Source organism: Tamandua tetradactyla, chromosome 21 (genome assembly GCF_023851605.1).
Source record: "Tamandua tetradactyla isolate mTamTet1 chromosome 21, mTamTet1.pri, whole genome shotgun sequence".
Lineage (NCBI taxonomy): Eukaryota > Metazoa > Chordata > Mammalia > Pilosa > Myrmecophagidae > Tamandua > Tamandua tetradactyla.
Genome location: NC_135347.1, coordinates 59540962 through 59561763, shown reverse-complemented (window position 1 = coordinate 59561763; position 20802 = coordinate 59540962). Strand labels below are relative to the sequence as shown.

The 20802-nt window shown below is 36.1% G+C and overlaps 1 protein-coding gene across 7 annotated transcripts in view; it reads left to right on the top strand.

The window, feature by feature from the left end:
• FCHO2 (FCH and mu domain containing endocytic adaptor 2) overlaps positions 1 to 20802 on the top strand; it is a 206126-nt gene that overhangs the window by 66569 nt on the left and 118755 nt on the right. For all 7 annotated transcript variants that reach the window (XM_077139486.1, XM_077139484.1, XM_077139481.1 and 4 more), the window contains exon 9: positions 18271 to 18315. In XM_077139486.1, coding sequence (XP_076995601.1) covers positions 18271 to 18315 — 45 coding nt within the window. The remainder of the gene's footprint in view (positions 1 to 18270; positions 18316 to 20802) is intronic.

The window sequence follows — 20802 nt, the reverse complement described above, 5'->3', positions numbered from 1 at the left end:
TCTCAGCTTTGGTTATGTACACTGTTGATTGCTGTTAACATTTCATTTCCCTCTGGTGAATGATTTCCTTCCTAAAATAGTTAGTTCTGTAGGATGTACTTTTTTTGTTTTTTTCACAATACCATTATATAGTTGTGTATTCACCATCGTGATCATTTTTAGAACATTTGCATTATTCCAAAAAAAGAAAAAGAAAAAAGAAACACCCCATACATCCCATACCCCTAAGCCCTCCCCTTCTTTTTATTGACCATTAGTATTGTAATCTACCCAGTTTTGAGACTTACAATAGAGGTAGGTTAAATAAGACAGTGTAGTGTATTACATATGTATAAATATATATATCAGTGGAACAAAACAAAATATCCAGAAGTAGGTCCATACAAACACTGCAACTGCTGTTTTTTTGTTCTTTTTCTTTTTTGCGGTATAGTTGTATAATCATTTTCAAAGATCAGGGCCACTATATTACAGTTCAGCTATTTCAGGTATTTCCTTCTGGCTATTCAAAAACACTAAACTCTAAAAAAAAAAAACTATGTATTGAGTCAGCTCCATTTGTTAAACCCTATTTCTCAGTTATACCTTCTCTCATTTGATCTTTCTCTCAGTCTTCAGGGATATCTGGGCAATGACCATTTTAACTTCTTCGTGCTGGAAAGGGGCATTGACCTTCTGAGGAGAAGGAATGAACCTAGTTGTTGTTCTTGGACAGACTGGTACTTCTGGGTTTCAGGATTTATCTGGCCCAGGATTAATATGGAGGCCTTAAGTTACTGAAAAATAAACTTACTAAGAAAAGCTTTTATAGAGACTTAGATAGAGTCCAGGGCACTCCCTAGGGTTTTCAGGAATACTGTTGGTTGGGGCATGGCATACTGTAGTAGTTTGAAAAATCTAAAGCTTGCAAAAGAGTAACTTCCAGAATGACTCCTCAACTCTGTTTGAAATCTTTTAGCCATTGAAGCTTAAATTTTGTTCTGTTTCTTTACCCTCTTGGTCATTTTCAATCCCATGATGCCAGGGTCGGGCTTATCCCTGGGAGTCAAGTCCCACATTGCCAGCGAGACTTACACCCCTGGGAATCATAGGGGAGGATGCACATTTTAAAGATAGGAAACAAGAAATCCAGTTCTTTATGAAATTTATATACCTAAAAGTTAACCTGTTTCTGTTAAGCTGAGAAATTATACCATTTCCCCCTTTTTTAAAGTCTTTTTTTATAATCTGTTGAGAGATATAAGCTTTCAATATGAGTTTTCTGACTGCTATAACAAATACCACACAGTGGTTTGGCTGAAAGAACAGAAATTTTATTGTATCATGATTTCAGAGGCTAGGTAGTGTTCTGCCTGGCTGACAGTCCTTGAGTTCCTTGACTTTCCTATCACATGGGTGATGTCCTCTTTCTGTTGACTTAACAGCTTTTGGCTCCTCCTTACGGCTTTCTCTTTTATAAGGCCTCCAAAAAATATAAGCATTTTCGACAAGAAAGCTTTAGACATTTAACTAAAGTCTCTTCTAGTTTTAATATTCCCTGTTCAACTTCACTTTTGATGTAAGTTTTGTCTATTACAATAGCTACATATGAACTGTACTGCCAAGTTCCTTATGAAGTAAATCTTTGTTTGCAGTTATTTCCTATTACTGTGTCAGAGATTTGTTCCCTCCTTTCCACCAAGCAACAATAACAATAAAAACAACAGAAATAAGTCTCCCGTATGAAGCTGAAACCTCTCTTCATTCCACTTCTCCTTGTTAGAACACTAAAGCTTAGTCAAAGTCCCAGACCTAGTCATTCCCTTTTCCTTTATAAGTGTTCCTTAATTCTGGTAGATTTGCTCTTTCAAATCCATGAAAATATGCCTTATATCCTAGGACTCACTTTTTTTTTTAATTACAGAAGTTGTGGACTTACAGAAAAATCATGCATAAAATACAGGATTCTCATATACCACCTATTATTAACACTTCGCATTGATGTGGTACATTCACTATGATTGATGAAAACACTTTATTATGCTTGTACTGTTAACTATAGTCCATTTACAGTAGGGTCACATTTTGTATTGTGCAGTCCTATGGTTAATTAAAAAATTTTAATTCTAGTTACATATATACAACTAAAATTACCCCTTTTAGCTACATTCAAATATAAAATTCAGTGCTGTTAGTTATGTAGCACAATGTTGTGCTACTATCACCATCGTCCACTATCAAAACTTTCAAGTGAAAGTTTCTTCCTATTCCCTGTCTTCACCATATGCCCTGGTAAACTATATTCTAGATTCTGTTTCCATAAGTTACCTTATTTTAGTTATTTTGTATCAGCGAGATCATACACTATTTGTCCCTTTGCCTCGTTTACTTCACTCAGCATAATGTCTGCAGGGATTATCTATGTTGTCACTTGTATCAGAACTTCATTCCTTTTTATGGCTGAATAATATTCCACTGTGTGTATATACCACATTTTGTTTAGTCAGTTGATAGATTGTTGGGTTGCTTCCCTCTTTTGGCAATTGTGAAAATGCCACTATGAGCAACAGTAAGCTTTCAATTCGTTTGGGCATATACCCAGGATTTCTGGGTCATGTGGTAATTCTATGCTTAAATTTCTGAGGAACTGTCAAACTGTCTTTCACAGTGGCTGCACCATTTTCCATTTCTACCAGCAATGGTTAGGACTAGTATTTCTCTTTCTCCACATCCTCTTTAATACTTCGCAACTTTCTGTTATATTTAATAGTAGTCATTCTGGTGGGTATGAAATGGTATCTCATTGTGATTTTTTTTTTAATTTCAACTTTTTATTTCTTGATTTTTAACTTTTTAAATTGTATAGTATAAAACATATACAAAGCAAAGAGATTAAAAAGTAGTGGTTTTTGAAGCATTCTTCAACAGGTAGTTACAGGACAGATCCCAGAGTTTGTCATGGGCTACCATATGATCCTCTCCTATTTTTCCTTCTAGCTGCTCCAGAATATAGGAGTCTAGAGGTCTTAAATATTTTTTTTTTTACCATCACAATTGACTTTTTTCCTTCTTTTTTTTGTGGAAACAGCATATATACAAAAAAAGCTTTAAATTTCATAACACAGCACCACAATTAGTTGTAGACCATAATTCAGACTTTGGTTACAATTTCCCAATTTTAGGTTTTTACTTTTAGCTGTTCTAAAATACTGGAAACTAAAAGAGATATCAATTTAATGATTCAGCATTCATATTCATTTGTTAAATCATATCTTCTCTGTATAACTCTATCAGGAAACCATTGCTTAACGCAGGGTTCTAAAGATGCTTCCTTATGTTTTCTTCTAGAAGTTTGCTAGTACTGGCTCTTATATTGAGGTCTTTGATCCATTTTTGAGTTGATTTTTGTACATTGTGTGAAGTAGCAGCCCACCTTCATTCTTTTACATATGGAGATCCAGTTTTCCCAACACCATTTTTTGAAGAGAATATTCTTTCCCAGTTGAGTGGTCTTTGCCACTTTGTCAAAAATCAGGTGGCTATTAATGTAAAGATTGATTTCTGAGCTCTCAGTTTGATTCCATTGGTCTCTGTGTCTGTCCTTATGCTGTTACCATGCTGTTTTGAGGACTGTGGCTTTGTAATAAGGTTTAAGATCCAAAAACGTGAGTCCTCCAACTTCATTTTTCTTTTTCAAAATAACTTTGCGATTTGGGACTACTTACCTTCCATGTAGATTTGATGGCTGGATTTAACATTCCTGCAAAGAAGGCTATTGAATTTTGATTGGGATTGTGTTAAATCTGTAAATTGCTTTAAATGGATTGACATCTTGACAGTATTTAGTCTTCCATTCCATGAGCGTGGTTTATCCTTCCATTTATCTAGGTCTTTGATTTCTTTTAGTGATGTTTTATAGTTTTCCTTGTATAAGTTCTTCACCTCCTTGTTTAAATTTATTTGTACTTATTTGATTCTTTTAGTTATTATAAATGGACTTTTTAACTTGATTACTTCTTCCAGTTGTTCATTACTATGTATAGAAACATTACTGATTTTTGGATGTTGAGCCTGTACTTCAGCACTTTGCTAAATTCATCTATTAGTTCTAGAAATTTTGTTATGGATTTTTCAGGATTTTCTGCATATAGGGACATGTCATCTGCATACAAACAGGGAAAGTTTTACTTCTTCCTTTCCAGTTTGGATGTCTTTTATTTATTTTTGGATGTTGAGCCTGTACTTTGGCACTTCGCTAAATTCATTTATTAGTTCTAGGAATTTTGTTAGGGATTTTTCAGGATTTTCTGTATATAGGGATATGTCATCTACATACAAAATAGGGAAAGTTTTAGTTCTTCCTTTCCAGTTTGGATGGATTTTATTTATTTTTCTTCCCTAATTGTTCTGGCTAGAACTTCCAGTATAGTATTGAATGACAGTGGTGACATAGGGCCTCATTGTCTAGTTCTGATCTTAAAGGGAACGCTATTAATCTTTCACCTTTAAGTATGATGTTAGCTGTGGATTTTTTATATATACCCTTTATCATGGTGAGGAACTTCAATCCCTAATTTTCTGACTGTTTTTATCAAAAAGGAGTGCTGAATTTTGTCAAATGCCTTTTGTACCTTAACTGAGATTATCGCGTGCGTTTTTATTTTTCCTTTTTTCCGTTAATGTCGCGTATTGCATCAATTGTTTTTCTTATATTGAACTACCCGTGCTTATCTCGGATAAATCCCAGTTGATCATTGTGGTAGTTAGATTCATTTGTCAACTTGGCCAGGTGAAGATACCTAATTCTGTTGCTGTGGACATGAGCCAGTGGTATGTGAATCTCATCTGTTGCTCATTACATCTGCAGTCGGCTAGGAGGGTGCCTGCTGCAATGGATGATGTTTGACTTAATTGGCTGGTTGTTAAATGAGAGAGTTCAACGTAGCACAGCCCAAGCCAGCTCAGCATACCTCATCTCAGCACAAGCAACTCAGCCCAGGCCTTTGGAGATGCAGAAAGAAATCACCGTGGGGAAAGTTGTTGGAACCCAGAGACCTGGAGAGAAGGCCAGCAGAGATCACCCTGTGCCTTCCCATGTAAGAAAGAACCTCAGTTGAAAGTTACCTGCCTTTCCTCTGAAGAACTAACAAAATAAATCCCCTTTTATTAAAAACCAATCCATCTCTGGTGTGTTGCATTCTGGCAGCTAGCAAACTAGAACAATCATGGTGTCATTTTCTTTTAATGCACAGTTGGATTTGGTTTGTTAGTGTTTTTTTGAGAATTTTTGCATCTATATTCTTAAGAGAATTTGTTCTGTAATTTTTTTTTTCTTGTGGTATCTCTGTCTGACTTTGGTATGAGAGTGATATTGGCCTCGAAAAACTAGTTGGAGAGTGTTCCCTCCTGTTTAGTTTTTTGGAAGAGGTTGAGCAGGATTGGTGTTATTTCTTCTTGGAATGTTTGTCAAAATTTCCCTATGAAAACATCTGGTCATTGAGATTTCTTTGTTGGAAGGTCTTTGATTACTGATTCAATCTCTTTGCTGGTTAATGGTTGTGTGTTTCTAGGAATTTGTCAACCTAGATTGTCTATTTTGTTGACATACATTTTTTTCGTTGTATCTTCTTATAGTAATTTTTATTTAATTGGGTTTGGTGGTAATTTCTCCATATTCATTTCTGATTTTAGTCATTTGCTTCCTCTGTCTTTTTTCTTTGGCAGCATAGCCAAAGATTTCTCAATTTTATTGATATTTTCAAAGAATCAACTTTTGGCTTTTTTGATTTTATTATTTTTTATTTTCCATTTTCTGTTACACTTATCTCTGCTCTAACCTTTGTTATTTCTTTTCTTCCCCTTACTTTGGTTTAGTTTTCTCCTTTTTTTCTAGTTCTTCCAATTTTGAGGTTAGGTCTCTGCTTTGAAATCTTTCTTTTGATGTAAGCATTTAAAGCTATAAAGTTCCCTCTCAGTACTGCTTTTACTGCATCCCATAAGTTTTTATGTTGTATGTTCATTTTCATTCACCTCATTGTATTTCCTGATTTTCCTTTTCATCTAATTGATTAAGAGTATGTTGTTTAATTTCTGCATATTTGTGAATTTTCCATTTCTCCTTCTGTTATTGATTTGTCTTTGTTCCTTATGGTCAGAGAAGACATTTTATGAGTTCAATAGTTTTTAATTTTTTGAGACTTGTTTTGTGAACTAAGTTATGCTCTCTCCTAGTGAATGATCCAGGTGTATTGAAAAAGAATGTATATTCTGCTCTTGTTGGGTGAAATGCTCTGTATGTCTGTTAGTCTGATTGGTTTAGGTTATTGTTCAAATATTGTATTTCTTTATTGATCTTCTATCTAGATGTTCTGTCTATTAAAACCATAAATTTCTCCTTTATAGTCTGTTAGTATTTGCTTCATATATTGTGGGGCTCTATTGTAAGGGTCATATATATTTAAATTGTTACACCTTCATGTTTAATTGACTCTTTGTCAGTATATAATAACTGCCATTGCCCTTCGTAACTGTTTTTAATTTAAAGTCATTTTATCTAATAGTAGTATTGTTATACTAGCTCTTTGTCCTTCACTTCCATAAGTTCTGTGATTTGTTTTTTCAGTTTTTCTATTTCTTCTTTATGTTCAGCCCATGTCTTCTTCATGTCCTCCCTCAATTTATCGATTTCGTTTTTGAAGAGGTTTTCCATTTCTGTTCGTATATTCAGCATTAGTTGTCTCAGCTCCTGTATCTCATTTGAACTATTGGTTTGTTCCTTTGACTGGGCCATATTTTCAATTTTTTGAGCGTGATCCGTTATCTTCTGCTGGCATCTGTGCATTTAGACAGATTTCCCTGGGTGTTGGATCCAAAAGTTTGGAGGATTTTTCTGTGAAATCTCTGGGTTCTGTTTTTCTTATCCTGCCCAGTAGGTGGCGCTCGTGGCACACGTTTGTCTGCGGGTCCCACCAGTAAAAGGTGCTGTGGGTCCTTTAACTTTGGAAAACTCTCGCCGTCCGGGAGGTTCGCTAGCCGAAGCGGCTTGGAAGAGTGCCAGCCGGCCCGGGGTCCGAACGCGGGGAGGGTCGCTAGCCGCCGCAGCCCGGAAAAGCGCCCGTCCGAATTTCCTAGTCGGCCCGGGGCGCCAAGCATGGCGGGAGGACGCCAGCCGCAGCGGCCCGCCCGGGAGAGTGCACCGTTCCCGGGGAGTCACGGGTTTGGAAGGGCCCCACCCCCCCCGTCACCGTTCTCCGTGGCCTGGGGATTTCCGATCCAATTCTCTCAGTTGGTCCGGGGGGCTGCGCGTGGTGTGGGCGCCAGCCGCCGTGGTTTGAGGGGACCGCCTCTCCAATTCTCCCAGCCGGCCCGGGAAGGGGGAAGGGAGTGACTCCGGCCGCTTGCCACCCTGCCCAGTGAAGCCCGCGCCCCTCAGCGATCTCACCAGAGCGGGTTCTCTCAGCCAGCCAGCCATTCCAGGATGGGGTACGCTGTCTTTTTTATCTCTGTCGTGGCTTTGGGAGCTGTTCTGTATCGTTTCTACTCCCTTAGTAGCTGTTCTGGAGGAGAAACTAAGCTCCGCGCGTCTTACTAAGCCGCCATCTTCTCCAGAAGTTCTACTAGCTCTTTTGATTATGATTTGCATGGTATATATATATTTTTTCTGTAGTTTAAAAGCACTTTTGACCTACTTATGCTTTGAATTTAAGGTGTGTCTCTTGTAGACAGCATGTATTGGCTCATGCTTTTTTGCCCATTCTGCCAATTTCTGTCTTTTAACCGGAGAGTTTAATCTATGTCATTTAAAGTCACCAATGACAGTGTAGAACTTTCTTCTGCCATTTTACTGTTTAGTCTTTGCAGTCTCATACCTGTTTGTCCCTGTTTTCATATTTCTTTGGTTTTTGATTTATAGTGTATTAAATCCTTTCTCATTTCCATTTGGATATATTTTTTCATGCTTTTCTTTGTGGTTCTCATGGTGTTGAAATTTAATTTTTATAATATTAGGATAATATTTATATCCTAAATAATAATAATCATACTTAATTTGATACCAGCTTGACTTCAATAGAATACATATCCACTGTCCCCACCTTTTTTGTACTTGTTACAGATTATATCTATGTAAATAGTATGCCCCAAGCCATAGATTTATCATAACTTTTATGCATTTATGTTTTAGCACCTGTAGGAAGTAAAAAACAGAGGTACTTGTGAGAATGTATAACAGTACTAGCATTTATAATTACCCAAATGAGTATCTCTTCTGGAGATCTTTATTTCTTTATGCCGCTTTGAACCACTGTTGAGTGTCCTTTCCTTTCAGTTTGAAGTGTACTTCTTTTAGCATTGCTTGTAGGACAGGTCTAGTGGTGAAGAACTTTCTCAGCTTTTGTTTATTTGACAGTGTCATAATCTCCCCCTTGTTTTTGTTTTTTTTTTTTTACATGGGCAGGCACCGGGGATCGAACCTGGGTCCTCTGGCATGGCAGTCGAGCATTCTTGCTTCCTGAGGCACTGTAGCCCGCCCCTCCCCCTTGGTTTTAAACGAAAGTCTCACTGGATATAAAATTCTTGGTTGGCAATTATTTTCTTTCAGTACTTTAAGTAGTTCAGCCCACTGTCTTCTTGCCTCCATTGTTTCCAGTTAATCTCATTAGGAGTCTTGTGTACATAACATGTTGATTTTATCCAGTGGTTTCCAGAACTCTCTCCTTGTCCTTTGCGTTTGACAGTTTATCGGTATGTTATGGGTTGTATTTTTTCTTCAAGTTTACCCCCTGTTTTGTTTGCTAAATGCTGCCAGAATGCAATATACCAGGAATGGAACCACTTTTAAAAAGAGGATTTATTGAGTTGTGGTTTTACAGTTAAAGGTCATAAAAATGTCCAAACTAAGGCATTCAGAGAAAGGTGCCTTGACTCAAGAAAGGGCTGATGACATTTCTCTTCAGCTGGGAAGGCACATGATGGCATCTGCTAACTTTTTCTCCTGGCTTCTCATTTTAAACCGCTTCCCCAGGAGAGTTTTCTTTCTGCATCTCCAACTGTCTCTGTTGGCTCTGAAGCAACTGTTCTCCAAGCGTCTGAGCTTTCTCCAAAATGTTTCCCTTTTTAAAGGACTCCAGAAACTAATCAAGATCCACCTTGAATGGGGTGGAGTCACATCCCTGCCTAATCAAAAGGTCATACCCACAATTGGGCATGCCGCATCTCCATAAAGTAATTTAATCAAAAGGGTACACCCAGAATTGAGGGGCTCAATCTCTGTGGAAACAGTCTAATCAAAGGTTTCCAACCTACAGTGTTGAATCAGGATTAAAGGATATGACTTCTGCGGTACGCAATACTTTCAAACCAGCACACCTCCTTTTCTTTCACTGGGCTTCTTTGATGTGCATATTTACTACTTTTATAAGTTTGAGAAGTTCTCTGTTATAATTTCTTTGGATATTGCGTCTGCCCTTTTCTATCTTTCTTTCCTTCTAGGACCCCCATGTTGCATATATTGATATGCTTGATGGTACGCTAGAGGTTTCATAGGCTATTTTTGCTTTTCGTAATTCTTTTATCGTTGCCTCCTCGCCCTGGCTCATTTCAGTTGGCTTGCTCTAAGTTTGCTGATTCTTTCCTTTCCCAGCTCCAATCTGCAGTTGAAAGCCTCTTGGGAATTTCAGTTTGGTTCCTTTTAAGAATTTTTCTTTTTATTGAGATTCTCATGCTGTTCATTCATTGTTTTCCTGCTATCCATTTCTTTCTCTGTATTTTCCTTCCTCTTTGTGGTGGTTTGAAGTTGTATGTACCCAAGTAAAGTATGTTCTTAAGTTTTCATTCCTGTGGTTTTCAACCTGATGTAAGTAAGACCTTTTCATGAGGTTACTTCATTTAATATGTGTCCGACCTCAATCAGGATGGTTTATAGTCCTCTTACTGGAGTCCTATATAAGAGAATAGAATTCAGACAGAGAAAGAAAGCCATAAAAGCAAGATGCTTAATTCAGTGAAACCCTGAAGAGAAGGGAAAGATTAGCATACTCTACCACAGGTCTCGTCATGTGACAGAAGAGCCAAGGATTGCTGGTTAGTTGTCGTCAGGAAGAAAGTATCACCTTAATGGTGCATTTATTTGGATATTTTTCCATCCTCAGAACTCTGTGAGGAAATAGATTCCTATTGTTTAGCTTAACCCATTTCGTGGTATTTGCCTTGAGCATTCTAGGAAACTAAAACACATTTTGGTACCAGGAGATTGGGGTGCAGCTACTGAAATTACCAAATAAGTGGAAACAGTTTTGGAATTGGGTAATTAGTTGCTGGAAGAACTTTGATTTACTTGTTAGAAAAGGCCTATTTGCTTTGAAGAGACTGTAGAAACATGGATGCTAAAGGTACTTCTGATGAGACTTTGAAGGAATTTTGTGGTTGTGTTATTGAAACTAGAGGAAAAGGAATCCTTTTTTTTTTAGATAGTGAAGAACTTAGTGAAATTGAGTTCTGATTTTGTGTGGGAGGCAGAATTTGAAAGCTATGAATGTGGATATTTAACTAAGGCGATTCCTAAGCTAAATATAGAAGGTGCACCTTACAGTGAAATACAAGAGAAAAGCACTAAGCTGAGAACTGAAGTCCTGGACACAAAGAAACCAGAAATTGATGTTTGGAAAATTCTTAGATTTCAGAAAGTGAGTTTCCAGAGAATAGTGTTCCATGTGAGGATGTAACTGAACATGGATTCAGTCATCCATTTCAGTGCAAGTAGGATTGGAGATACAGTTATCCAGGAAGGATCTGTGGAGAGTTCTATTGTCTGATGGATTGGACCCCTGTGCTTTGCACAGTGTGCTTTGACACGTGCCGAAGGAGCCAAGGATCATTGCCAGCTGGTCTTTGGAAAGAAAGCATTGCCTTGATGATTCCTTGATTTGGGCATTTTCCTGACTCCAAAACTATGACTGGATAAATTCCTACTGTTTAGCCAGACCCATTTCATATTATTTGCTTTGACCAGTTTAGGAAATTAAAACAATCTCCTTGAGCATATTGAAGATCATTTTGTCCAGTATGTCCACAGTCTGGTCTTTGTCGGCGTTTTGGGGATTTTTTTTTTTCTCTTCCTTTGGATGGACTGACATATTCTGTTTGGTTGTATCGTGATCTTTGTTGTACAGTGTACATTTTAATAATTTAAAATGTCAACTCTGGGATTTATTCCCGGGGATATTGTTTCTTGAGTTTGTAATAAGCTGGTGATATGGCAGAGATTTTCTTGAGTGTCAGTCCTCCTATCAAGGAGAGCCACCCCAGGCAAATGCAGAGTGCAGGGTTCTCCCTTTCTTTTCTCAACTGTTGTCTTAGCCTGGGCTTATGCTTACTCATGGTGTTAGGAGTTCCTCTGTTTACCAGATTTTGAATGCTCCTTCTACCTACCAGGAGACAGAACTTCTCCCACCCTCAGTGTTCCACTGCTGGACTTAGAGCAGGTAAGCCTTTGCCCCAAGTAGAATTGTTTCTTCTCCTATTTTCCTTGTCTTGTTCTGCTTTTCCTAGAGGGCAAATTCTGAAAGGAGGCCTGTGGGAGAGGAATTTCCAAGTTATTCTTTCCTTGCTGGAACAAGGCCAAGGACCCAGAAAGAAACAGCTGGCTGGTTCCTAACTGTCCTAGAGAGTGGATGAGAGAGAGGCCAGGTAGGGCGCCATGTGTTTCTTTCAGGGCTCCTTAATCCTGTACTATCTTGACCTGCCCAGCAAATGCATCCTTTAAGTTCCACAGCTCAGAAGAAGTGTACTATTTTTGTCTCCTACATCATCTTTGTCCTGGGTGTGTTTGAACAATGAAAATCCATATGAAGTAGCTAATTAAAAGTGTGATCAGCAGTCCGCCCGGTTACATTCTGGGTTTTAGAGAAGTAGACTTTTCATGTTTCTTCCTGGCATCAGCAAGCTATGTCGGGACCAGATCCCACTGTTGTCTGCTGCCAGAGTGGGAGCTGGGCATTGGTAACTGCTGCACTGAAAGAGAAATATACTGGTATTTACCAAGCTCTTCCTTCTGCTCTTCCCTGAATGATGTTCAGTGTTGGACTTCAGAGTTCCAAAATAGTTGATTCAAACAGTTCCTGCTTTTTAATAGTCATCTGGTTGAGGGAGTAATTCCTGAAACTTCATACTCCATCATGTTCCTTCAATCCTTGGTACCGTTAGTTTTTAAAATTCCGCAGCTGATTCTAACGTGTAGCCAATATTGAGATCCTATAACCTGGTTGCTTATTAAAAATGCAGAATCTCAAACCCAACCCTAGTCCTATGAATCAGTCTGTGTTTTAATAAGATACCCAGGAGATTTTTCTGTACTGTAAAACTGGAGCAGCATTGTTTGTACTTACTGAATACCTGCAGTGGACCCATCTCTGTGATTCCAGGACCATTGACATCGCCTGAGAATTTGTTAGAAATGCACATTCCTTCCCACCACCTCTAGACCTTTCTAATCGGACACTCTGGGTATGGGGTACAGCATTTGTGTTTTAAACCCTCCAGGTAACTCTGATATATGGTAAAGTTTGAGAGTCATTGCACGTAGGGCATTCTAATTACCATTTGGGGTTTGAAACCATTGTATTGAGGAAACTGTTTTCACTAGCCCTTTAGTTGAGAATAGTTATTTCTGAAGTGAGGCATCATTGTCATCTGCAACTTATTTCTAAATGATTTAGCAAGTGGAAAAAAAATTGTGTGCAAGTTTATGTACATATAGAGAAAGAGCAAAAGTAAATGTGACAAATTATCAATAATTGTTGCATCTGAGTAAATGGTGTTATGATATACATTGTACTACTATAACTTTTCTGTAGCTTTAAAATATTTAAAAATAATTAGAAAAAAATTGTTTTAGAAGGGAGGAATCCCATAGAAGAATGACAGAAAGGTCTATCAGCTTTTAAGACTTCATGTGTGTTAGCATAGCTTTTATCAGCTGAGACATGGGCAAGCTTTGGTGTAGGGTTGGGAAAGAAGGTTTAAGATCGCAACCTGGTTTGCTTTCCTGGAGGAGTTAAGTACAGTAAGATGTCAGTGACTTGTGACTGTGCTAGAAAGAGAGGAATGCCTGAAGAAGTAAGAGTGACATAGGAGAGGGCATAGATTAAAGATAATTACTAATGAATTTTGTGTGATTTATGGTTGGCAGGTCCAGATTTGTTTCTTTGGTAGAAAACCAAAGCGAATGTTTTATCCTTCACCCTTCACCAAGCAGTATAGTGAAGTGTGTGAGTAATATATAATCATGCTTTTCTTAAATACTTCTGGGAGTTAAAGCTTCCTTTTAAAGGATCATTGTTATCATTGTCACCCTTTAATAATCAGTGCTTGAAATTTTTAATTGAAAAATTTCCATAGCAAATTTAGATCTGTAGTATCTACATTTTTACTACTCAGCCATTAGTGTGAGGTTCCTTGCTAACTTCATTCATTAATATGTTTGGAAGGCTATCGCATTCTTTTTTTTTTTAGTTAGCAGCCTTATTTAATTAGATACATAATAGAAATAACAATTTATATTTACATATTTTTGTTGTTGTTGTTTGTTTTGGCGTGGGCAGGCTCTGGGAAACAAACCCAGGTCTCCGGCATGGCAGGCGAAAATTCTGCCACTGAGCCACCATTGCACTGCCCTGCAATATACTTTTAATATACTTTTTAAATAAGTTTAAGTCCCCTTTTATTCAGTCAGTCAAAAAACATTGAGCTGCCTATTTGTGTACTTTCATAGACACTTGGACTACATTACTGAATAGAACAGTCCTTGATGGCTGTCCTTTGGAGAGAGGGGGGGAGGCAGATACCAAATGATTATATTATTGGTATGTTTGGATGTATTGAGAGCTATGGAGAAAAGGTTCGGAATTTCTGGGGCATGGGAACAGGTTGTATAGTATTAAGTAAATATTTCTTTACCTTATTTAATCTTTACAACAGTTCTATCAGTTATTGTTGTTATCCCTATAGGTTCAGAAAGAGTAACTAGTCCAAGGTAATCAGGAAGCAAGGGACAAAACTAGAAGAACTTGAGCTCAAGACTATTCCCTATGCACATCACAAGCTGGAGTTTGGTGCTCTTTTTCATGTTAACCTGTCTGCTTCATCAGCTTGGGCACCTAGGAATGTGGTTGTGCTGCATTCTATAAACCTAGAACCAACTTAAAAATAACAGCCACGACTCCACTGTGGTGAGTCATCACCCTCCTAAACTCCCTTCCCTCCCCCATATGCACCTTCATTATCATTGTGCTTCTTAAACTTTGGGTGTGTGTCTGGGTGTGTGTTTGTTTACCTTTGGCCATTATTAGAATCAGGTGTTCATTGGTTTTAGTTGGAAATATGAAGAAATAGGTTTGATTTGGATAACTTAGACTTATTTATTTCAGTTTTGAGACCAATTTTTAACTAGAAAAAGTTGCGAAATTGCCCTGTTGGTGGCCTGAGATTTAGAACTAAATCCAAAGCAATTGGAACTAATAATTAAATATTTTTTACTTTTTTATACTCTTCCACATTTCACAAAACATTTGTGATGATTAATTTTACTGTTAAATAAGCTTTTTTTCCCCTATAACATTTTTAAAAAGTTTTAATCTATATTAGGTTTAAATTCCTTAGGCTGTTGAGTTTTTATTTATTGATTGATTTTGGTAGCAGTAATTGTTTCCCCCTAATAAATAAAGCATCTTATTTCAAGATTGTTGATGTGTGTTGAATGGTTGACTTTTAGAGTTGTTCTGCTGCCTTCAATTGAACTCCTGGGGTAGAATGCTCACCTTCCATGCGGGAAACCCGGGTTTGATTCCCAAGCCATGTACCTACCCACCCCCAAAAGAAAAAGAACATCAGGTGACAGAGCAAAAATGGTCTTATTTGTTCTTATACAAACTAAATTGCCCTTGTGACCCAGTATAAAATCTGAGTAGCAAGACCAGCTATTTATTTATTTTAATTGTTTTTTTTTTAACATGGGCATGCACCAGGAATCGAACCCGGGTCTCTGAAATGACAGGCAAGAACTCTGCCTGCTGAGCCGCCATGGCCCCTCCCCAGTTATTTATTTTTATAACAGAATTAATTGAAGCTAAAACAGTTGAATTCCAGTTGTGGTAAACTATTCATTAGAACTATCTAGTATTAGTACTGTCAAAAAAAAAAAGATAATAAACTTTCCTGATGCTTAAATGCAGTGGATTGCATTTGAGGGAGATGCTGAATAAACTTTCTATTTTTGAAACAAAGTGCAGAAGTGACATGCTGCAAGTGGGGTTCAGAATGTGCATTGACATCCATCTGAACTGGCAGCTGTCAATGAGCCAGGCACACAGAGTCTTGTCTGAAGCAGCATGTAAGCATTTGTCATTTGAAAAAAAGAATCTTTTTCATATATGATTAATGTTTGTTTTATAAAGGATATATTTAGTTTTATTATACCAGAAACTTAGTGAGAGAAAAGCTTATGTATGGATGGTGCTAAGTTAAAATTTTAAATTATGTGTGTATAATTTGAAAGGATTTATCACTTTATATTTCAAAAATGGTTTTCATTTTGAATAATTTATTTTTATTGGACATTTTCCTATTTCTAATGGATTGTAAGAGGACATTTTAAAAGAATAGAATAGCAATCAAGATATATCTGTTGTAGAAAAGGGTTTTGTGATGGAAAAAATGTAGCATTCTGTTTGAAGGAATTGATTTTTATTGAGTTAAGGGATGCCTTTACTGTTTTCATGTTTATGAAGTCATCCAAACATCTTACTTTTTTCTATATTTTTCAGCACTATTTTTTTCTGTATTTATCATACTGAAGCAAGGAGACTTTGCTAAGATGATGTTCTAAAGGTCCTTCTAGATACTACGTTTTTAAACTATTTGTATATAGTGCAGTTTGCCCCAACATCTATTTGAAAATTTTACTAACATTGTGTCATGGTCTTAAAAACGTGGGTTTAGGGTGCGTGGGTGGTTCAGTGAAAGAATGGGCGCCTTCCGTGGGGAAGATCCGGGTTCTGTTCCCGGATCACGCACCTAAAAAAGAAGACGACGACCTGGGTTCATTGAAGGTCTTGGTGATGGTTCGTCAGAGTGTGCCAGGGTTGTTTCGTTTTTGTTTTTGTTTTCCTCTCTGGAATAAGCCCGTAGCCTGGATATTAGAAATTCTGTAAAGCGTGGCGGGGTGCATATTACATGCTATGCAGCTGTAGGAGAATTTTTTACTAAATACATTTCTAGTTGCCTTTTTTATAAACCTTCTTCAGATTCAATTGATAGTGTTATCTTTTCTCAAGATTTATTAGTAAGTGGAAAAGTTCATAATATATAATAAGCTATTCATAACTTTGGTGGAGATTTTTCATTCCTCAACTGTTAGACCAAGTGAAATATTGCTAATTATCAGATGCAGTTGTCTTAAATTCTTTACCCTTATTGATCTGTCAGTCTTTTGTCACCACATTTTAAATTAATATAGGCCTCTAAGGGACTCTAAGCGCACGTTCAGTGTCCTTTTGTTTAATGATTTCTCAGTTTTCAGATTTTCAGAGTGAACTTGAATAAAACCCTTAAATTTTCAATTGAATAGTTTTCTGGTTCTTTGAGTTTTTTTGGGTGGAAGTGGTAAGTATAATTTTTGTTGGACATATGATATGTGTGTGCGCACTCATATAAGAATGTCCCATCAAGGGAGATGATAATTAGTGATTTAGGGCTTTCTTTTTCAACTCACTTTTTTATAACTATTTCGTTTTTATAGCCAAATACTTCTAGTTGCTAAATGTTAATCTCAATTTGAATAGAAACTAGGAATGATTAAAAACAAAACTTGGATTTGGGGAAAGAGAGGGAGACATTTAGCCAATATTTTTAGATGTTCTTATTTGTAGAGGAATCTTACTTGTTAATCAGTAATTTTCTTTCATAGTAAAATCAGCAGTAAGTACTTTGATCACAAATTTGCTCTTAGTTAAACTTAATGTCTCTCAAGAATCAGTTACAAAATCCTCTATTATCTACCCATTACTTCAAGCTCTAATTTTTAATTCCTTGATAAGCAGGTTATGCCAGTTACTGCTGATAAATTTAGAATTTCTTTAGAAAAATGCTGGACTTTCATATATTTATGTTATAAAACAGGACCAAAGTGAAAGTTTAATGGAAAATACTTTTTATTTAGTCTGATATTTAGTTTTTGTGATATTTCAGTGGTAGAGTAATTCATGCTTTTGCTACTTTCTGTACTTCCTAAATAATTTAGATTTCCACATAAATACATATATGTGAATTATACTGTATTTTAAGGCATTTAAGGCTAGTCTCAGTAGTTCTGTAATTTCAGAGCTATTTTAATAGTTTTATAAATGATTTCCATTTTATCATCTTTCTGTCTTTCCTGTCTGTTCCACTTACTAATGCTGAATTAATTTTCCTATAAGACCACTTTGTAGATGTGTGTGTTTATCACTGTCTCACATGAAATCTCTTCCCATTGCCGGCAAATTTCAGTTCAAATTCCTTGACTTGCTGTTCAGTCTTATACCTCTTGAGAAGTCATGGACTTTATAGTTTGAGGGTATGTAATTAGGCCATTTGTTCATTCAGCAAAATTTATTTAAGACCTACAATTTTTCCTAGGCATTAGTCTAAGTATTGAGGATACAATAGTTAACAAAACAAAGTCCCAAGCTTATAATTTAGTAGTATTTATTTTCTTTTTTAAATGTATTTATTTATTAATTAAAAAAATTAACAACAAATGAACTAAAACATTAACATGTGATCATTCCGTTATATAATCAGTACTTCACAGTATCATCACTTAGTTGCATAGTATTTATTGTCTTGAACCCCCTGCACTTCCCTTGGGCACAACCAAGATAAAGCAACTGTGTCTTGGTGTACTTTCTTCTCTCATCAACTATGCTCCAAGCTCCTTGAAAGCAGAAAATACTTGTTAGATCTCTGTTTCCTGTTCTGTGGTTTCACATATAAAGGATTTTTGGTAAATTTTTATATTAATAATTGGTTAGTTTTAATATTTTGTTATGATTGTTTAATTTTCTAAATTATTTATGTATTAATGAACATTATTAGATGTGACTGGAAAACATTTCTCAGCAATTAAAAACATACAATGGGATCTGATCTGATTTTTGTTTTCTTCCAGCCATTTGTTTTCTACTGGAACTTGTTCGTATATGTGTGTGTATATATATATATATGTATATATATATGTATCTTTTTTTTTTTCTTCAGGTCTTATTGAATTTGAAGAGTGTGATCCTACTAGTGCAGTTGAAGGTAAGTTGACTAAGCTATAATGTATTAATGCATGGCAACTAGCTAATACTTCTGTTTAGTGAGCATTTGAGTCAGCATATCTATGAGGTGATATAAAAACCTGAATGCAGTGTGAAGGCCTACAGATACTAATATTTACTTATTATAAACAATAGGTTTGCCCAGAGGAATATTAGTCTATTAGAATATATATTTTAAAAGTTTAAACATACATTTATTTGTTTTCAAATGTACACTGAGATTGTTTTCTCTATTGCTATCCTTCTTTAAACTTCTGATGTGAATATGAAAGTTACCATTATGTATAAATGTATAATGCTTGTTCTATACTGGATAAAATTTCAGTAATTAATGAGGTTTTGCATTAATATTATTGCCATAATTCAAAATGGGTGTTGATTTGAGTAGAAAGAAGCATCTACAATCAACCTGAAGCCTATTTAAATGGATGTTTTTATTATATGGAGTCCAAAGAAGGCCTCCTTTTTTGTTTTTTTTGTATATATATCACTTTGAGTTCTAGAAATAATTTGACAGCCATCACCAACTTTTTCCAAGCCCTGTGTAAGAATTTTCAGAAGTGATTTGCTCTAGTATACATACGTTGCTTGTTGAGCAGTCTGGTGCCCTGGGACCTAGGCTTCTTACAGTCATTAGCTGTGTGATGAGAATGGTAATTAAATTCCCTGTACTTCAGTTTTCTTTTTTGTAAAAAAGAATAATAAATAATATCTACTCTGTGAGAATAAATATGTGTTTGATTTTTAAAATGTCATAATTACCATATAAATGTATGGTTAGGGAGACAACTTTACGTTATAAAATTACATTATTCTAGGATACCTGGATTCTTGTTCTGCCTCTATTATTTATTAGTTGAATAATATTGACTAAAAAACAAAACAAAACAAACAAACAAAAATCCTTGAGTTCTCCTTGTCTATAAAATGAAGGAGTTAGTCTAGGTGCCTTGAGGTCTTTATTCTGCATGACAAAGTTATTCTGTTTCATACACAGTGACACAAGTAGAAACGTGTACTTGGTAGAAGATCTAGAAAATTAAAAAAAAACCTACACATGATCCCATTTTGGTATTTCCTTTAATTTATTGTTTGGTATTTCCTCCTGGGCTTTTGTTATTCCCTACCTTCTTACACATGTAGTTGGATTATACTATAAATACTTTAAAAAAAAAAATTATTGTAAAATCTTAAACAAACATCCAAACATTCTTGACATAAAAACATTCTGTACATGGTGTACAATCAGCGGCTCACAATATAATCACATACTTGTGTATTCATAACCATGATCAGTTTTTTGAGCTTTTGCATCACTCCAGCAAAAGAAATAAAAAAGAAAAAAACTCATACGTACGTACGTACCCCTCACCCCTCCCTCTCATTGACCACTCGTATTTCAAGCTACTCAATTTATTTTAACCTCTGTTCTCCCTATTATTTATTTTTTATCCATATTTTTTTTACTCATCTGTCCATACTGTAGGTAAAAGGTGTATACTTTCATGTTTTGTTCTTTCCATGTATAAAATAAGCACTTCCCATTATAAATATTTTAATGGCTATGTAATATTCCATCATGTGGATAAATCATAATTTACACAAACATTTCCATACTGAGAGCACATTAACACAAGGATGAAAGCCAAAGCTGCAGAAGGAAATGACTACCATATAAGAAATGTCCTATACAAGTATAATAAACTTATGCTATTTAAGTAGTATAGAATTAGCTGTGCTTTCTGCTTTTGTTTGCATTTGTAAAACACAGCACAGAGTGAAGACCAGGAGAGAAAAGGTGATTTCCCAGAGCCTTAACCCTGTAAAAGAGAAAAAGCGCCATGTGAGTTCCCCACCTTCTGCCTTAAACAGAGAAGAGGTGTCTTTGAAAGCGAAGTATTATCATTATCTCCATTTTATAGATGAGGATAAAATATTGAAGTGTTTTTTTTTTTATCTCATTAGATACATTCCAAAAATATATAAGAAGTGGTTAAGTTTTAGTTTCATTTTCATACGATCAATGGATGCCACTTTATAAAAAGGTGTAAAACTATTATCTATGTACACTTTTAAAAATGTGTTTTATAAAATAGTTTGAAAGCAGACTATTCCAGCTCTTCAACATTCTGGTTAGTTCACAGTTGCCATGCAATCCTCAATATGTATACAGATTTTCAAAGAATTGGTATATAAAGAAATATAACCAATAATTTTATTAACCATAACTTTTTTAAAACCATAAGCCATAGCGCTTTAAGATTCAGAAACATATTTCCTGTTGCTGCCATCTTCACCATAAACCTGTTTTCCACTGTGCTCTAGATGTGCATTGGAATTGCTAATAGGTGCCTCACCCTCCTACATGCTGCACTGCTCTTTCCTCAGGACGCCCTCAACCTTATGCGTGTGCCTCTTTGTACTCTTTAAACTGCCTTGTATAAAACAGTCATTTTGTCAGTCTGCT